Below are 19,751 nucleotides of genomic sequence, written 5' to 3' on the forward strand. Positions count from 1 at the left end.
TGTGTCAAAATGTACCAAAATAAAGTGTAAAATATCTCGAAAATTATTGGTTTTTTGGTATCTCTACCTTAATACTTTTATATGCAAAATAGTTAGAGGAATCATGTTATCTAAAAAAAATTACATAATTCCATTTAAAAAAGTGGAGGTGACCTTCATATCTTTTTAGCGCCTCCACTTAGAAAAAAAACAATGTGACTAAAACGTGTCCCCCTCGACACCATTCCATTTTTATTTGAAACATTTTTTTATAGCTGGCGTATTTTAGGAGATATTTGGATTCATCGATTAAAATGGGACACCCTATATCATTATAAATTATATAATTTATATACATCGAGAATATTACTATGAAAGTAACACAAATCTAATCTCAAAATCAACGCGTTTCGAAGTTATAGAAAATATCATACGTTTTCTAGTATATTTTAACTATCATTCATAAAAAAATTTCAAACCCATAAAATAATTGTCACGAAAATGCGTAATTAACCCGTACTTACCGTTTTCAACAATTCCTGTCAATTATTGTACACAAATACACGTTTTATATGCACGTTGTCACGTTGCGCTACTGCCGGTAGTACACACACTGTCATGCAGCCAAGCATACGCCTGTGGGGCAGGTGCGCGCGCAGTGGCTGAACGTATACCTACGCCTCGGTCTTTGTCCCGGCACACCAGCTGGTCGCATTTTTGCCTGTTTTCGAAGGCTGTTCTTCAGTTCCTAAAACTCGTTTACGTATACCTACTATATGCAATTTATAGTAGAAACTCTCATCTTTATTTTCCCGCTAATAACGTCCCGAAATATGTTCGGAAAAGAAAACTACGGCAGTTATTGTGAAAAGTTAGAAAATGCTGTGATTCATCGTCTCTTTCAAAATAATATTTTAAAACTTGATTTTTTCGAATTTTTCAATGTTGTTTCGTAAAGTAGAAACCTTTAGCTTCAATTTCCACTGAAAACTTTTTTCGTGGAAGCATTTTCAATGACGTGAAGGTTTAAATTACGCATTTTTAGGCATATTTCAAACTCGTCATATTTTTTCCAAAACATCAAAATCGAAAATTTATAGTATAGGTACTGCAGTTTATACTATAAGAATTAAGATTCCATACATATTTTTCATCAGATTTGATAAATTTTATTAATATATGGAAAATCGCAAAAAAACGGCAATAACCTCGAAACCTTCACTTCATTAATAGATTTGAACAATCTTACTTCATTTGTGGTAAAATATTATTGTTCTATCAGAAAACTGAACTCTTCCCCTTTAAAATGCGTTTTTATTTGTCCCTGTAGGTCACTGGGAACAAAAGTCATTGAATATTTACCGCGTACTTGATAAACATTTTTTCAAATATTTCATTTCTCGCGTGCAACTGACACTCAAAATAACTCGTTACTTGAATCGTTTTTTCTGAGAGAATGGTTCACTTTACAAAGAAAGTGGTAAGGAACTTTTTTGTTCAAAATCGTGTCAGCTACATTTTTTGTTTGAAACTTTTTTTTTTCATAGAAAGTGACAATGCCTACTCGAGTCATTGTAACAGGATGTTAATGTTAATTATAATTGTGTGAAATTATGTACCGCGTATGTAGTCCTCTTCGCGACGCTGATGGGTTTTCAGCATTGACACATACGTATTAACTAATTTTTTTTTTTCCATGCACAGATTTTTGGGAAATCGATGTTTTCCATTTTTTACCCCATTTAGGGGGCAATTTCTGACGAAGCCCGGGGGTACGAGTGGTAAACTTTTTTGCATCTTTTTTGGGGACTACTAATGTACATTCACACAAAATTTCAGCCAGGTCGGATCATTTTTAGATGTCAGATCTCTGACGACTGGACTATATAGTGTGAATTTTATTTTATTTTAATTTATAATATATTAAATGTTTTATTAGATCATACATATAATATTGACTCTTAATTGCCTTTTTATTTCATTGACAATTTTTTATAATTAATGATTTTTTAAATATAATATAAATGTAAATATAATTAATGATTTTTTTTTAAATATCGACGCTTTTCGCGAACGAGAAACAATTAACTTGTGGAAGCTAACTCATCTTACGCAGGTTCAGATTGGTCATCCGGAAACAGAACCAGCTTCACCAAAGGCCTCGTTAGTTCCGATGTGGCTGTTTTGACTGTGACGACTCGCACGAGTCCGTCCTGCCCCGGGTGAAAAGCCGTAATCCGCGCAAGTGGCCATTTAGTGGGTGGTGTGGTCTCGCTCCTTAGAAGGCACATCTGTCCGACTCTTGGCTTCGCGTTGACCTTGTGCCACTTGGATCTTAAAGCTAGTCTAGGTACATACTCCTTAGCCCACCGGTCCCAGAAATGGCTCCGCATTTTCTGAATGACTTGCCATCTTGACAGGTTTACAAGCGCGTCTGCTGGTGCAAGTTCAGGAACCGCCAGCAGCGCTGATCCTACAAGGAAGTGTCCTGGCGTCAATGCTGCAAGGTCCTCAGGATCGTCGCTCATTGAGCAGAGTGGCCGCGAATTGAGACATGCCTCCACCTGAGATAAGAATGTTGCCATTTCCTCAAATGTAAGTGTTGTGTCTCCAATCACTTGGCGAGTGCCTAAGGTGGTGCTTGAGTGATTTAACCGCAGCCTCCCACAGTCCTCCAAAGTGCGGCGCTGCAGGTGGGTTGAACCGCCACTGTATGCGTTCCTCTGTCATGACCTGACTGACCCGCCGCGTCTCCATGCTGCTTGCCTGGAACATACTATGAAGAGCGACGTTAGCGCCCACGAAGTTAGTACCGCAGTCAGAGTAGATCACCTGGCACACTCCTCGTCGAGAGATGAATCGACGCAGAGCGGCCAGGAAGGCTTCCGTTGTGTAGTCTGAAACAATCTCCAGATGAGCGGCCTTGGTGCTAAGACACACGAAGACCGCGATATAGGCCTTGTGTGCTTTGTGACCTCGATCTCGGAAGGTCCGTAGCATCACAGGACCAGCGTAATCCACCCCTGTGTGTTGAAACGGGCGTGAAGGCGTTACGCGAGGTTCCGGAAGATCGCCCATGATTTGCTGTGGCGTAGCCGCCCTCCATCGTATACATCGTCGACAACGATGAATGTGGCTTTTTACTAGAACTCGTCCGCCAGGTACCCAGAATCTCTGTCTCAGCAGAGCAAGCGTTTGTTGCACACCTCCGTGTAGCGTCCTTGAATGACAAGAGTCAACTAGGAGTCTTGTCAGTATTGAGTTCTTCGGCAGAAGGATAGGATGTTTCTCATCAAATGCCAACAGTGAATGCTTGATGCGACCTCCAACTCGGAGGATACCCTGCTGATGATCCATGAAGGGATGCAATTTGACAAGTGAGCTCTTGTTATTAGAAGTTTGTCCTTCCGTACTGCTTGAATTTCTTCCTTGTAGGTGGCATCCTGCACTGTTTGGATCCATGCCACGAGTGCCAGGTCCACCTCCTCTGCTGTCAGACTCCCCGGATCTCTTGACACCTTGCCGTGGTCGCCACCGGAGACACCACGCTGAGATTCTCAACAGCCTGTTTAGCGAGGAGTATCTTACCAAGAACTCTGTCTCTTCTTTTGTCGGAGGAATCATCATAGCATGAGCCTTGCTCCTCTGCTCTGGTAGATCCTGCTCTATCACAAGCGCTTCTCTCCATCGAACCATATCACCTGAGAGCCATGAGGGCCCCTGCCACCATAAGGTATGCTGTGCTAGGTCGCTTGGCGACATTCCGCGTGACGCACAATCTGCTGGATTGTTCTGTCCTGAAATATGATGCCACTGTGCGCTTGGAAGGGCCGCTTATATCTCCGACACTCGGTTGGCCACGTAAGTCTTCCATCTCGAGGGATGACCTTTAATCCATCCCAAGGTGACCATGGAATCTGTCCACATGTGCGTAGGCTTGTCCGAAATGCCTAGGACGCCGCATGTGTGTACCATCAGGCACGTAAGGAGAGTGGCTGCGCACAACTTCAATCGAGGTAGGGACACTTGCTTCAAAGGTGCTACCTTTGTCTTGGCGATCACCAACCTCGAATGCCAATCGTTTACTCTCCACGTTCGCAGGTAAATTACTGCGCCGTACGCCTGTTCAGATGCATCTGCGAAGCCATGCAGCTCCATGGTTTCCTCGACGTTGGAACTCGCTAACCAGCGTGTCACCTTGATGTCTCTTACCTGCGGAAGCTCATCCAGGAAAGTTCGCCACCTCTCGTGGTCTAGCTCGTTCACCGGAGTATCCCAGTCAAGCCCCTGTAACCATGTGTGCTGGATAAAGATCTTCGCTCGCTCTATCATCGGATCCAGCCACCCCAATGGGTCGAACAGCTGCGCAGCCTGGGAGACGATCAAACGCTTCGTGACAATCTTCCGTTCCAGCGGCTGGCTGGAGAATGCGAAGCAGTCACTGGTAGGATGTCATAGCAGTCCCAGGGCCGAATGACCTTCGCTGTGTTGCCAGCCTCGAGGATCCGGTTGAGCGCGGTCATCTTCCTGGATGTTGAGGAGTAACGATTCATCATTGGCGGCCCATTTTTTCAAAGAAAAGCCACCCGCCGTATACATCCCCAGCAGTTGATCCTGGATCTTTAGAGCATCTGTCGTAGTTGGTGCCCCAGACAGAATGTCGTCGACGTACACGTCCTGCTTCAATGTAGCGGCGCCTCTGGGAAACTGAAGAGCCTCATCCTCGGCGAGTTGACGCAAGGTACGCATGGCTAGATAGGGCGCACACGCTAATCCATACGTGACTGTGTTCAACTGGTACTCTTCAATCGCTGCGCTTCTCTCAGGCCTCCACAACACTCGCTGGAGATCCCGGTCGTCAGGGTGCACCAGGATTTGCCGATACATCTTTTCGATGTCGGCCACGAAGACGTATTTATGCCAGCGCCATCGAAGTAACACATCGACATGCTGCGGCAACAAATTGGAGCCCACCAGCAAGTGAGCATTCAAGGAACTTCCGTCTCCTGTGGTGTATGAGCCGTTGAAGACCACTCGTAGTTTCGTCGTGGCGCTTGACTCTTTCAGCACTCCATGATGTGGTAGATAACATACTCTTTGCATGTTGTCTGTGTGACCCATGCGAGTCATGTGTTGCAATTCTTCATATTGTTGCATGAAGCTCGTGTACAATTCATGAAATGAAGAATCTTTTTCAAAACGATTCTCCATGCGTTGTAACATGCGAACTGCCGCCTCTCTTGTCACAGACAAGTTCGGTAATGGCGTTTTGACAGGTAAGCGAACCGTATACCTCCCGTCTAAGGCACGTGTGTGTGTGTGTGTGTGTGTGTGAGTGAACAGTTCTTCACACTGCTGTTCTTCCGAGCTCAATGGTGTTAAAGTCACGTTTATCTCTTCTTGTTCCCAGAATTTTCGCACCATGGTAGAAAGTGGATCGCTCAGAGTGCATTGGTGCAGCCGAACTGACAAATGAGACGACACCTCGCCGGCCACCGTTCCTGACACGATCTATCCAAGGTCCGTCTGCTGAGTTATAGGTTTGTAAGGTCCTCTCTTCTTGATACCGGAACCGATTATTTCCGCGAGAACATCAGCGCCTAAAAGGATGTTGATGCTATCTGATGCGCAAAACTCCGGGTCGGCCAATTCGAGTCCTCGAAGATGTGGCCAGTCTCTCACTGAAGTGCTTGACACGCTCGCGTAGAGTGTAAGGCGAGGCAGAACAATTGCTGAGACCTTCACACTGTGCTGTTTGTTGTGCGAAGAAATCGACAGTGATACCTGTCCGCGCGCGACCGCTGTCTGCTGTCCTCCAACGCTAAACACTGCGATGGATGTACGCTGTCGAGGGAGTCGAAGCTTTAGCACCAACGCCTCGGAGATGATGGACCCCTCGGCCACTTAGTCGATGAGAGCGCGAGCCGAATGGAACTCTCCCGATCGATCCACGACATTCACGCGCGCCGTCGCGAGAAGAACAGCGACGTGTCCCCTAGCGGTCTGGTGACTCATGTGCGTCGTTTTAGCTACCTCGCTCCCCGAATTGCCCTGATCAGATGCAGGAGAAGACTTCTCGACTGGAGAGCGCCAGGCATCGTGTAAAGTGGTGTGATGTCGTTCCCCGCACACCGTACATGAGCGTTTGGTCACGCACTCACTCACCTTGTGCTTTCCAAGACAATTCACGCATAGCTTTGCGCTGTCAATGAACTGCTTCCGTTCCGCACAGGTTTTCTTCTTAAAGGCCTCGCACATCATCAAGCAGTAATCCTTGTGACACAAAGCACAGCGCTCTCTTTCCTTTTGAGCATGATGTGCGCGAGCGACCTTTGAGCCACTCGCCTTCCCTGGATTTTCATCGACCTTGCTACCGGATATGACTTCTAGCGTCAGCAACCGACGCTCCAAGAATTCCTGCAGCTCCGTGAACGACGATGGCAGTGTCTTATCATCAATGTGCTCTTCCCATCGAGCCCGAGTTCGTGGATCCAGCAAGTCTGTGATCCGGCACACATATAGGTCCTCTCCGTTCGTTATAGGTCGTCCAATATTGGCGAGGGCTCCTGCTGTATTTCTGGCGCAATGAAAGAGCTTACGCAGATCAGTGGCTGACTCCGATTTCAGTTTTGGCAAGGCCAAGAGAGTTGCGTAGAAAGATCGAACGAGCAGTCTCGTATTCTCGTAGTGATCGGTGAGAGATTGCCAAGCAAGCGAGAAGTTGTTTTCTGTTGTAGGTAAGTTTTTTATAAGTAATTCCGCGTCTCCCTTCAGGATCGTCTTCAAATAATGCATCTTTGTGACGTCGGAAATGTATGAATTCTTCACGAACAATGATGAGAAGAGGTCTCGATATGCTGGCCAATCCTCGTACTTGCCTGAGAATTGCGGGATTTGGAGACGTGGCAGTGTGGTGCCGGGAGACGTGGTCGCGTCCATATTTACCTTCATCTCCTCCTTGGCTGCTTTGCCACTCATCGAGTCCTCGAGTTCGACCAGCATGGCTCTTTGATGAGTGTATACTTCTTCTGCCTGTCCCATGAAGTCCTTCAGATAATACTCGTGTTTTTTCAGGTCATTGAGATAATTATCCCGTAAACGCTCGTGCTGCGCCTCGAATTTCTGCCATTTGGCATCGAGGAGCCCAAGCGTGGTGGACACGAAAACCTTCGTCAGTTTTTCGGCGCCTGACTTCCTCAGGTTCTCATGTGTGCGCGCGATGCGCCCGTAAAGTTCTACTTGGGACTCAATTATTGCCTCCATCCTTCTCTTTTCAGATTCACGCAAAGGAACCTCTCAAACTGCACAATAAGCAAACCCATTTATTAAATTTTATATTATTTCTTCTTGCAGTGGTTCTTGCCAAAGTTCATTGATTTTAATAAATATTTTCAATCGAAGAATGTAGTAATTACCGATCTGTATTATAAATTATCGTTCTTATACAAAGATATTTTTATGTGAATAAAGTATATGTACACACGAAAACTTTAAGTAAACATTAATCCATCAAATTGTACTGAATTTGTTCCTATATCTACAATATATTTAGGCGTAAATGTTATGAATTTGTTAAATGACATGGAAGTCAGAAAGCATCCAAATCTGATTCAAGATTTTTTATTACGAGTTAGGTAATTCATTATTGTTTCATGTGAACAGATTCAGAAACGTTTTGATTTTAACGATCCTGTTTTAAAATATCTACATGCTCTGAATCCATCAAACATATCATCCTTAGATTTTCGAAATTAACTGCCAAGTCTAAATATATTAATGAGAAGTTGTGGTCGCATGATGCCTGAAACTGTATCATTGATTGATAATAATAATTGTTCTAATAAAGAACAATTATTATTAGAACAATTAATAGACGATGAATGGCATAAATTACCAATAAGTATATATTAACCGAAGAAATTAATAAAGAAAAAAATGCTGACAAATTTTGGGCGAAATTATTAAATTTTAAAAATATATTAAATGAACATGAATATTTCAATATTAGTAGCTTTGCTTTAAATGTGCTCAGCATACCGCATTCAAATGCCGAATGCGAGCGCATTTTCAGTAAAGTGAATTTAATAAAAACCAAATCTCGAAATAGACTTGCCACTAAAACAATTAATGGTATCTTGCTTACAGCTCAGTGTGTAAAGCAAAATAATTCCTGTGTTAAATTCGTATCTGATATAAAAATGATAAATGCAATAAATATAAATATGTACGATCATCATAAACAAGACGTGTGCAATAAAGTTGATGATGATCGACGTAATTTAAATACAATAAATACCTACAAAAGATAATATTATCTTTAAGTATATTTTTCTATTGTTGTTTATAAGTTCAAGTAATACTTATTGACCCATATTCAGAACGCTTTTAAAGATGTTAGCGCGCTTTTTGGCATTATTTATCGTTCATTAAAGGTAAAATAAAGATGTCAAAAAGCGTTAACATCTTTGAAAGCGCGTTCTGTGTACGGGCCATTTTTTTAGTAGTTTAATTTTAATTTTGTGACTCGATAGTTATCTAGATATATCGCAATAAGTTTCTCAAATTATAGGATCTCTAATCGTGATATTTTCCTTTTATTTTCTTTTATTTTTATAAGAAATTTATTACGATATTATCTTATTATGATAATATGTTTTTTAATAAGTAAATTCATATTTTAACTTAGTGATTTCAATAATAATGGTCGCGTTCAGCAGACTCAACTATTGTGGTCCGTGAGCGCTCACTGATCATGACTGAGTCTGCTAAACGGGTCTGATCACTGCTATCACGTGACCATATTTTCTATAACGGCTATAACCTTATTTTTGGTATTATGTATGTATACGTTCTGTGTTATTAATTGTGACAAATAATATTGAATAATGCGCAACAGATTAAATAAGATTTTGAGACTGATTCCATCCGAATATTTTATTTATTGTCATCTCTACGGTATTAACATTAAAAAGATCTACAATATTTGTGCCTAAGAAAAAAATCAGTTACAGTTATAAGTAATCCGTTATCAGTTATCTGAAAATGTTATTAAAAATTATTTAATACAAAACTATAATTGTCAGTGAACTAAGTCCATTTGATGTCTGACTTCTAACCTCAAATTATATTTTACGCATGGGCGCCGCCACATTGCGTTACAATATGTTGAACTGAAGTAGCGGAGAAAAAGTTTAATGGAAAAAATGGCGTCCGCTCACTAACCATGCTGAGTATCGGTTACTGAGCGGAGTGCGTTCAGCAGACTTTCATGCAACAGTTGTACAACAGTTGAGTCTGCTGAACGCGACCAATAATAATAATAATATATATTTATGTATGTACAACTTATGTGCAATTTTTATTATTTTAATAAAAAATCAGAATTTTATTAAAATACTTTTAATATTATAATATACATTTTAAGAAAATATTTATTTTTGTTCATACCAAATTTTTTTGAAAATGTAGCATATTTTTTACGAAAATAGCATAATTTCAACAACTTTGTATCATATTTTATCATCGAAGGGTTGGCAACACTGATCAAACATCATCTACTGCTCTAGACTTTCGAGTAGGAGAATCTACAGTCAGAATGATCAATAAAGAAGTATGTTTTGTTACTGTAAAAATTTTGCAGCCATTATATCTCTCTCCACCAACAAAAGAAGAATGAATCCATATTGCTTTTAATTATTGGAAGAGATGGCACATGCCAAATTGTTTTGGAGCAATCGATGGCAACCACATCATGTTGAAATGTTCATCTAATTCTGGAAGTTCTTACTATTATAAGTAGCAGATGTCTCTGACCATAGCATACGCAGCTACTGCCATCTAAATGTGATCAGCGGCTTTTAATGCAACCTCCTAATATAATTATAAAAAACAACACAGTATAGTATTAATGGCAGTAGCTGATGATTATAGATATAAATTTACTCTAGTGGACATAGGAGCCTATGGAGGTATTTTTGCAGACTCTGAAATAGGTGTGTGTTTGAAAAATAATGATCTTAATTTTTCAAAGGATATAACTGCATTACCTGGCTGTGATATGTATTATGATATATGGATATTTCGTAGCAGATGATGCTTTTCCACTTTCAACTAGAATAATGAAACCATATTCTGGCAAACAGTTATCAAATAAAAAAAATCTTTAACTACAGACTTTCAAGCGCTAGACAATCAATAGAAAGTGCTTATGGAATATATGCCAATAAATTTGAAATAGTTCATAAAGCTTTATGTGTGTTACCTAACCTAAAACAGCAGATATAATAGTAACAGCTTGTGTTTGTTTGCACAATTTCATTATGACAGAAGAAGAAAAAAGTGGAGAAAAAACTTATCAAGAATTCTTACATAATGATGAATATATATGTAGAAATACACAATGGTTATCAAGTGAAAATTTAAAAAGTTTAAATATCCGTGCAGGTTTGGCACAAAGAAACTTATTATGTAATTATTTTACTACTCCTGTAGGTAAAGTAAAATAGCAATTGATTTTGTAAAATAATTTATATGGAGAAGAAAACATAATACAATAATTTTGTGCAATAAAAATGTTATATTTATTATAGTACAAAGCGTTAACTTACGATATCATAACTTATGTTAATAGACATATTGTTACGTCCAGACGATTCTCACGATTCTTTCTTTCGGAAAGGTCTACAAGTGTCGAGATAGCGAGACCATAAATAAATAATCGACAGTCCGGCTGTCGTCTTACCAAAAATCTAAACAAAAGTACTCGCTATCCCGCCATAAAAATTATTTTAAGACAATTCATTTACGAGAGTACGTGCACGAATTGTGAGAACACGAATCATTTCCTCGAAGTCTCGGCTAGAAAAAGTAATAAATATACACTCTACTGTCACCGAAAAACAGTAAAGTCATAAATATTCACTCTACTGTCAGTCAAATTGCGGATGATTCTCACAAGTTGCTCTCGTAAAAATTAAAATCTGTCATACGGCGAGCCTCGCGAGAAAGGGTGCATGTGCATTTACTCGATGCAGCCCCTCACGTACATTAAACAAATAAGCCCATAAATCTTAAGATAGCGGTGACATCGGTCAAACTCCTTCCCACCCACAAGACGCATCCTAACTCCTAACCAATCCTAGGGCTAGAAAACTTAGCCCTTTGTTTTACCGACAAATTCCTCCATCAGAGCCCGACAAATCAGGGGGAATCAGTATAAAAACCCCGATTTTTGGGTGCTTGCGGCAGTTCATCGGCAGTTTTTTGGGTGTCAAAGTCAATCGTCCGAGACGTAAAAATCCGAGTCGATTGACCGAGACAATTCCCGAAGTCGCTAGTTAGTCGGCAGCATTAGACCGATTGTCCGAACCTTAGTTCGCGAGTACCATAACTGTCGGTGCAGTGACTACACAGCCACATCATTCTACTCAGCCTATACCGACCAAGTCGAAGTCGCCAAGGTACCACCCGATCAAGGGACGCTTCCAGTGTCAGGACAATCGCCGCTAACAGTGAGTCTCCACTAGTATCACGTCTGATATAAAATCGCGATCAGATTAAAATTTTTTTTTTTTTTATTAAAAGTGGAACATACCACCGCAGACGGGGCAACCCCTCGCTGTTCCATTGGGACCGAGCACCCAACCCGCCGCACTGCCCTCATACCCCCTCTTACTGTCCAAGACCGGGGGACCGAAAATCAGACTCAGCCGGAAATTCCTCCACCTCTCGATGTTTCATACTCCCCCGTTTCAAGTCCTTTATCCATCTTAGATGATCTCCTGGATCTTCTTCCTTCTCCTCCTCCTTTCCTCGCAGATTTTCTCCAGGAAGATCCTCCACTTCCTTCATATCCTTCTTCTGACGAAAAACTACTAGATCTTACAGTTCCAAGATCCTCCTCTATTCTTCCTGAATCCCCTCCGTGCTTCATTCAAAACCCGGATGATATACACGGTTACCTTGTCACTGTAGCCCAATCCTGTCCTGATTGTAGAGTCGTGGTCTACATCCCAGGTATCAACCACCCCTTTTCCGCTCCGATCGCCACTCTCCTAGCTTCCTCCTTGGGACCTCGCCCACCAACTCTTCACATTCTCTAACTAATTCACCTCACACACACATGTATCCGTACACACATAAATATAATATTAAAAATAATTTGTTTATTAGTATATATATTTTAAGAATTCCAAAGTAAATATGTCTCTAAGAAATTGGAATTCATCCAATTAGTATCTTGTATTAAAGTAATAAATAAACGTGTTAAAGGTTATTTAATATCAAAGTGTCTAATTTAATTTAAACCTTCCCCGCATTCCAACCGTCATCCCCGAGATCGCACTCGGTCCGTATCCCAGGCTATAAGGATTAAGTTCCTTGGCCTAAATTTAAAAGGACCAACGGGCTTACGGCTCGGAATAAGCGTCATAGTGAGCCGTAAACAAGTGTTATAGTATGGCACACTGACCTAATTCCGTGCCCTTTTTTTTAGTGCGTCCGACTGTCTCTCGTAACCCTCCGCAGGGCGAGACGATCGGGAGACACATCTGGTGTCAGTTACGTTCTTCCGAGACCTCCTCCTTAATCTAGAACTTTCCAATAAATAAAGAAAAATCCTGAGGCTTGGACGTAACAATATAGAGTAATTGGAGAATCATATTTTTGCACATAAATATAAATCTAATTTTTTGAATTTATAAATGTTTAGTAAAATAAAATTAAGTTTTGCATGTAAATAAATACCTATTTATTATTTGTTATATAATAATTCGGATTTATTAAAATATTTCCATTTACCTAACGTCATTTTTAAATTATTGAAACATGGCAGCCAAATGACAAAGTAACTGTTTCAACAACATTTCACACTTGTGATGGAACATCTGTACAAATAAAAAATTAACAAAAGATATATAATAAATAGTTAATATATATTTATTCTAATAACACTTTAGTACATTAAAGTAGTGTTACTAACTAAATATTATAGTAGTTTTACAGATATTTAACAAGGTGCAAATTCAAAATTAACATACATACATATAAGTAAAACAGACTACAATTTGCATATTACAGTTTTCTAGAAAATAACTGCAATATGTTATTCTTAGTGCACAAAATATAAAAGTCGATTATTGAGATTCGTTTTGAAATTTATACTAGCCCGTAAAATGAAAAATTATTGCTTGTAATTCCAGAGTACCAATCTGTTAATGACTCGGAAAAAGAACATGGCGGCCTGCTCTCAAAAGACTTCTGATGGGTGGAATAAATAGTTGTAAATTTTTGTTCGAGTAAGCAAAATTCAGAAATACCTTCTTATATAGAAAATCTTCTGAAATTAATTAAACATTGTTACTTGTTCTTTAAGTTTTAAGATTAACATATAAATTCAGTTATAGCACTAATATATATTACTTGGATAACTTGCTGCAATGTATTTTCTGCGAGTAGTTCATTGATTACAAACCGTTACAACCGTAAGGAGAAAGAAACAATCAAAATAATGTCAATATGACGTCAAATTGGCATTATTTTGATTGTCTCTTTCCCCTTGGGACTGCGAAATGAATAAATATTACGTAAATCTAAAATCAAAAACAAAAAGTTCTCAAAGTACAAAGAAACTATACGGTTAAATAGTTTATTGACTATTTGACGTAATATACAATATGAAAAATCAATATTAATTCAAGATGCAAGTGTGAAATAAGTGTCATTATGGTATAGATAAAATATTTTACATAATGAGTGATATAATTCTTAAACTGCTAACGCAAAACGTAATAGTGTTTCTATGATTAATTAAATATTCACATTAACCTGGACAAGACTCGATTTGTGGAATTGAGGATCATGCAAAAAAAGGGCATTTCGATATAATTTTGCGTATATAGAACTACTGAAAATACGGTGAATCCTTATTTCATGCTAATCTAATCTTATTATTCGTCTGTAATACTTTTGTTACCTGCTGTCATAAAATTTATTACCACAAGGTCATTAAACGTGGCAATTATTGAAGGCAGTATAATTTCTGAATTTTGCTTACTCGAACAAAAATTTACAACTATTTATTCCACCCATCAGAAGTCTTTTGAGAGCAGGCCGCCATGTTCTTTTTCCGAGTCATTAACAGATTGGTACTCTGGAATTACAAGCAATAATTTTTCATTTTACGGGCTAGTATAAATTTCAAAACGAATCTCAATAATCGACTTTTATATTTTGTGCACTAAGAATAACATATTGCAGTTATTTTCTAGAAAACTGTAATATGCAAATTGTAGTCTGTTTTACTTATATGTATGTATGTTAATTTTGAATTTGCACCTTGAATGATTTACTTTTCGTGAACATACATAATGTATGTTCACTTTGAACTGGCACATCTAGTAATATATCAGTTACTTTTCGTGGTAATGTATTATATTAGATAATATCATTTAAAATATTAAAGGTTTAAATTATTAGGTTACATTATTAGATAATCATTTTAATTTAGAAAGGTTCAAATTTTTGGGGTTAATTTTCAAAGGTTGAAATTTATTGGGTTTTTTATTTTGTGGTTAGGTAATCGTTTTAATTTAGATTTTACTTATATGTAGATATGTTAATTTTGAATTTGCACCTTGAATAAACTATCATTTACTTTTCGTGGTACATATTCAACATAGAAAATATACATAATATATGTTCACTTTGAACTGGCACATTTAGTAATATATCAGTTACTTTTCGTGGTAATATATTATGTTAGATAATATAATTTAAAGATTTTATATTATTAAGTTACATTATTAGATCTAGTAATATATCAGTTACTTTTCGTGGTAATGTATTATATTAGATAATATCATTTAAAGTATTAAAGGTTTAAATTATTAGGTTACATTATTAGATAATCATTTTAATTTAGAATGGTACAAATTTTTGGGGTCAATTTTCAAAGGATGATATTCATTGGGTTTTTTATTTTGTGGTTAGATAATCGTTTTAATTTTGATAGGTTCAATTTTTGTAGTTTTCATTTACTTTTCGTGGTACATAACATAGAAAATAACATAATGTATATTCATGTTTAAAAAGATTCAAATTTTTGGGGTTAATTTCAAAGGTTTAAATTTTTTGGGTTTTTTAATTTGCGAGATTTACTTTTCGTGGTACATAACATAGAAAATAACATAATTATATTCATGTTTAGAAAGATTCAAATTTTTGGGGTTAATTTCAAAGGTTTAAATTTGTTGGGTTTTCTAATTTGCGAGGATCTATTTTTGAACATGGCTTGACCTTTTCATTTTAATGATATGTTAGGATTAATAATATATCAGTTACTTTTCGTGGTTAATATATTATTATTAGATAATCATTTAAAAGAAATAGAAAAATGCCTAATCGAGTCTTGTACACAGGATGTTAATGTGTGTTGATACGATTTATTGAAAATATAAAATTTTTCTTACGTTTCGATCCTCGGTTTGGATCCTTATCAGAGAACTTCTAATATAGAATACACATTGTGCTACCTAGAACACTTTATATTAAAATGTACCACGAAAAGTAAATGATAGATTATTCAAGATGCAAATTCAAAATGAACATACCTACATATAAGTCAAACAGATTACAATAAAAATATTACAGTGTTCTAGAAAATAACTGCAACATACATAAAGTATATTTTCTATGTTGAATATGTACCACGAAAAGTAACTAATAGATCATTCAAGGTGCAAATTCAAAATGAACATACATACATATAAGTAAAACAGATTACAATTTGCATATTACAGTTTTCTAAAAAATTTCCGCAATATGTTATCAGCCAAAAGTTGCATTTTCCTTCTCACCGCTCCGCGTGCAGTCGAAATGTCCCATGACAGTCGAATGTTATTGTTCTGCGCACGGTGCGGTGAGGTGAGGGGAACAGCGAAAGCTAGACGAAGGCGATTCGAAAATCAGCTGAAAGTTGCATTTGCCCAACCCTCCCCTCCTCATCTCACCACGTGCAGTCCAAATGCTCCACGATGATCGAATGTCATTGTTCTACGCGCGGAGCGGTGAGGTGAGGGGGATAGCGAAAGCGAGGCGGAGGCGTATTAATTAACGTGTCGACTTCGGACAATATATTTTTATTTATTGTGATATCGTAGGTATATCTTCGGTGCATTATATTATTACATTATCATATTAATTAAACGATTCGTGCTGTTCAAATCACATTTCAAAGCGATAAAATACTAATTGGTTAGATTTCACTGTTTTAAATAATTTAAAGTCAAATTACTATAGCCTATAAAAAACTATTTAAAAAATGAAGGACTGAGTACCAGTTATGTAATTAACTCTTTAAATTTAATTCTGTAAAGGATTAAACGTTCTTTACCACTTTCATTTTTAAAAAATTAAGTTATTTAAAACAGATGTTTTAATAAAAATGGTAATTTTTATTTTAAATAAGTTTTCAAAGCTTATTTAATGTTTTTTATACCAGTCAACAGTCGGGAGTATTTAAAATAATTTTATTATTAAAAATATATATTACAAATATGTATATATGTATTTAATATGTATTAAATATGTGGTGAGGGGTACAGCGGAAAGCGGAGGCGATTCGAAAATCGGCCGAAAGTTACGTACACTTTTTGTATATTCACTTTGTACTAGCCACTTTAATTAATAATCAGTTACTTTTCGTGGTAATATATTAACAATTTAACTCGTGATAGTACTGCGATAGTTTTAAATATATGTACGTCATATCGGTCAGCAGTCGGTAGTATTTAAAATAATAATTTTATTTAATATGTATTTAAATGATGACTGCACGGTTTATCGGTGAGCCTGGCGCGGGGGGGACGTGCGACTCGCATTCGCCCTTCCATTTGATGTGTTGTTTTGATAACAATCCCCAAGGCTGCTTTCACTAACCGTCTAATATTGACACGTCAGATTTATAACAACATATTAATTTTTTTTCGTTAACGCGATTGCATATTATAAAACAAAAAAGTCAAAATTATTAAATAAATGAAAAACGGTAATTTTTCCTGGTAATATATTATGCGCGGTGCGTTGATGTGAGAGGGACAGCGAAATATAGACGGAGGCGATTCGAAAATCAACCAAATGTTGCATTGTCCCCCTCACCGCTCTGCGGGTAGTCGAAATGTCCCATGACAGTCGAATACAATTTACGTATGTCCACTTTGTATTGGCAACTTTAATAATTAATAATCAGTTACTTTTCGTGGTAATATATTACAATTTAATAATTAAAACAAGGTGAAGGACAATGAGAGTCAATTCGTAAGTACATACAAATTATAATGTGAATTTCTAAAGAAAAAGAATACAATAAAATACTTAGCCGCTTTAGACACAATTAAAAATTAGAATATCGTTCAATATATAATAACTAGAAGTAAATGATTAACCAAAAGTTGCACTGTCCCCCTCAACGCTCCGCGTGCAGTCAAAATGTCTCATGACAGTCGATTGGTTTAAATATCATACCAGTTAGCAGTCGGGAGTATTTAAAATAATTTTATTTAAAATATATACGTATTTAATGAGATGAGGGGTGCAGGGGAAAGCGGAGGCGATTCGAAAATCGGCCGAAAGTTACATACACTTTACGTATGTTCATTTTGTACTAGCAACTATAATTATTAATCAGTTACTTTTCGTGGTAATATATTAATACTATTTAACTCTTGATAGTTCTGCGACAGTTTTAAATATGCGTCATATCGGTCAGCAGTCAGTAGAACTTAAAACAATAACATATTTAAATGATAACAGCACGGTTTATTATCGGTGAGCCGGGTGAGGGGGTGACGTGCGACTCGTGTCCGCCCTTGCACATCAAAACAATCCCCAAGGCTGCTTTCACTAACCGTGTAATATTAACGCGTCAATTTTACATATTTATTCTTTATTCGTCAAACGCAATCGCATATATAAAATAAAATTATTAAATAAATGTAAAACAGTTGCTTTTCATAGTAATATATTATGTGCGGTGCGGTGTTGTGAGAGAGACAGCGAAAGCTAGACGTAGACGATTCGAGAATCAACCGAAGGATGCACTGTCCCCCTCACATCACCCCTCCGCGTGCAGTCCAAATGCCCAATGACGACCGAATGGCATTGATCCGTGCACGATGCAGTGTGGTAAGGGGGACAGCGAAAGCTAGAAGCAAATGATTCGAAAATCAACCGAAAGTTGCACTGCCCCCCCCCCCACCGCTCCGCGTGCAGTCAAAATCATAACAGTTGAATGGTTTAAATATCATACCAGTCAGCATTCGGAAGTTTTTAAAATAATTTTATTTAAAACATGTATTTCAAATATATATATGGAGGGGCGAGTGGAGGAGGTCCGGTGGGTCGAAGATGGTAAAGTAGTGAGTGGAAGGTGAGAGAGGATGTCAAAAAGTTGTAATAACGAAAAAAGTGAAAATACGGCGAAAGAGAGGAGCGGCGGGGGTGGGTGGTGGTGTCAGGGGAAGGGGCGGAGGCAGGATGTCCGGTGGACCGAAGATGGTGGTGTTGCGAGTGAAAGGTGAGAGAGAATGTTAATAAGTTGTAAAACGAAAAAGAGTGAATTACAGCGGAAGAGAGGGGTGGCGGGGGTTGGTGGTGGTGGAGAGGGGGAGGCAAGTAGTGGAGGTCCGGTGGGCCGATGATGGTGAAGGTGCGAGTGAAAGGTGAGAGAGGAAGTCAAAAAGTTGTAATAACGAAAAAGAGTGAATTACAGCGGAAGATAGGGGCGGCGGGGGTTGGTGGTGGTGGAGGGGGGGAGGCAAGTGGTGGAGGTCCGGTGGGCCGATGATGGTGAAGGTGCGAGTGAAAGGTGAGAGAGGAAGTCAAAAAGTTGTAAAACGAAAAAGAGTGAATTACAGCGGAAGAGAGGGGTGGCGGGGGTTGGTGGTGGTGGAGGGGGGGAGGCAAGTGGTGGAGGTCCGGTGGGCCGATGATGGTGAAGGTGCGAGTGAAAGGTGAGAGAGGAAGTCAAAAAGTTGTAATAACGAAAAAGAGTGAATTACAGTGGAAGAGAGGGGTGGCGGGGGTTGTTGGTGGGGGGAGGGGGAGGGGCGAGTGGAGGAGGTCCGGTGGGCCAAAGATGGTGGAGGTGCGAGTGAAAGGTGAGAGAGGATGTTGAAAAGTTTAAAAATGCGGACAGAGGAGAAGAAGAAGGAGGAGGAGAAGGAGACGTTTCTTAATTTTTCATTAAAATCACCACTTTTTGACCGCTTATATCTCCAGAACGGCTTGACCGATTTAAAATTTTTTTGGCTCAAATTACTCGTGGCGATGCCGCCTTTCAGGACATATGACGTTCGATTCAAAATTTTTTATATTTTAATAGTTATGCACCTCCCAAAAATGGACTTTGGTGGCTCGGGATAAGAGACTTGTAGCGTTCACAGTTTTTTTTAACATGGCCGGAGACGCTACCGCGTCTCCTGATTTTAGATTTAAAAAATATGTAATTATTATTGTAATTAGAAGAAATACAATATTAAGTATATATTGAAAATGTATATTTCAAAATAAACGTACAGCATTATATTAAAAAAAATGATGCAATGAACAATAGGACTCTGCAAACTAGAGCAGGGTTGGGTACGCGTATAATACCTAATGTTTTATGCGTGCAGTTTTATGCGCAAAAAACTCGAGTATTCTGCGCAGATAATTAAGGGAGATTTTCTGCTGCATAAAACTCCTTCAAGCAGAAAACATATATCCTTTAAGGGGAT

The 19,751-nt window shown here is 38.4% G+C and overlaps 2 protein-coding genes across 2 annotated transcripts; both read right to left on the minus strand.

Annotated features, from left to right (window-relative positions):
- Window positions 1-2,568: 2,568 nt before the first annotated feature.
- LOC108771853 (uncharacterized) lies at window positions 2,569-3,741 on the minus strand. The gene has a single exon (XM_018537255.1). It carries the CDS (start codon window positions 3,739-3,741, stop codon window positions 2,569-2,571), a length of 1,173 nt encoding a protein of 390 aa, XP_018392757.1.
- Window positions 3,742-5,490: 1,749 nt separating this feature from the next.
- LOC108771854 (uncharacterized) lies at window positions 5,491-7,242 on the minus strand. Its single transcript, XM_018537256.1, has 2 exons — window positions 6,145-7,242; window positions 5,491-5,730 (listed from the first exon to the last, which is right to left on the minus strand). Exons 1-2 carry the CDS (start codon window positions 7,240-7,242, stop codon window positions 5,491-5,493), a joined length of 1,338 nt encoding a protein of 445 aa, XP_018392758.1.
- Between the last annotated feature and the right edge of the window lie 12,509 nt (window positions 7,243-19,751).

Source organism: Cyphomyrmex costatus, unplaced genomic scaffold (genome assembly GCF_001594065.2).
Source record: "Cyphomyrmex costatus isolate MS0001 unplaced genomic scaffold, Ccosl1.0 scaffold167, whole genome shotgun sequence".
Classification (NCBI taxonomy): Eukaryota; Metazoa; Arthropoda; class Insecta; order Hymenoptera; family Formicidae; genus Cyphomyrmex; species Cyphomyrmex costatus.

What these genes read in the sequence shown, in the direction of transcription:
- LOC108771854 (XM_018537256.1), bottom strand. Translation starts at nt 7,242, where the DNA reads ATGGAGGCAATAATTGAGTCCCAAGTAGAACTTTACGGGCGCATCGCG. An exon ending in ATTGTCTTGGAAAGCACAAG is followed by an intron (nt 5,731 to 6,144) that starts GTGAGTGAGTGC and finishes CACAACAAACAG; the next exon opens with CACAGTGTGAAGGTCTCAGC.
- LOC108771853 (XM_018537255.1), bottom strand. Translation starts at nt 3,741, where the DNA reads ATGTCGCCAAGCGACCTAGCACAGCATACCTTATGGTGGCAGGGGCCC.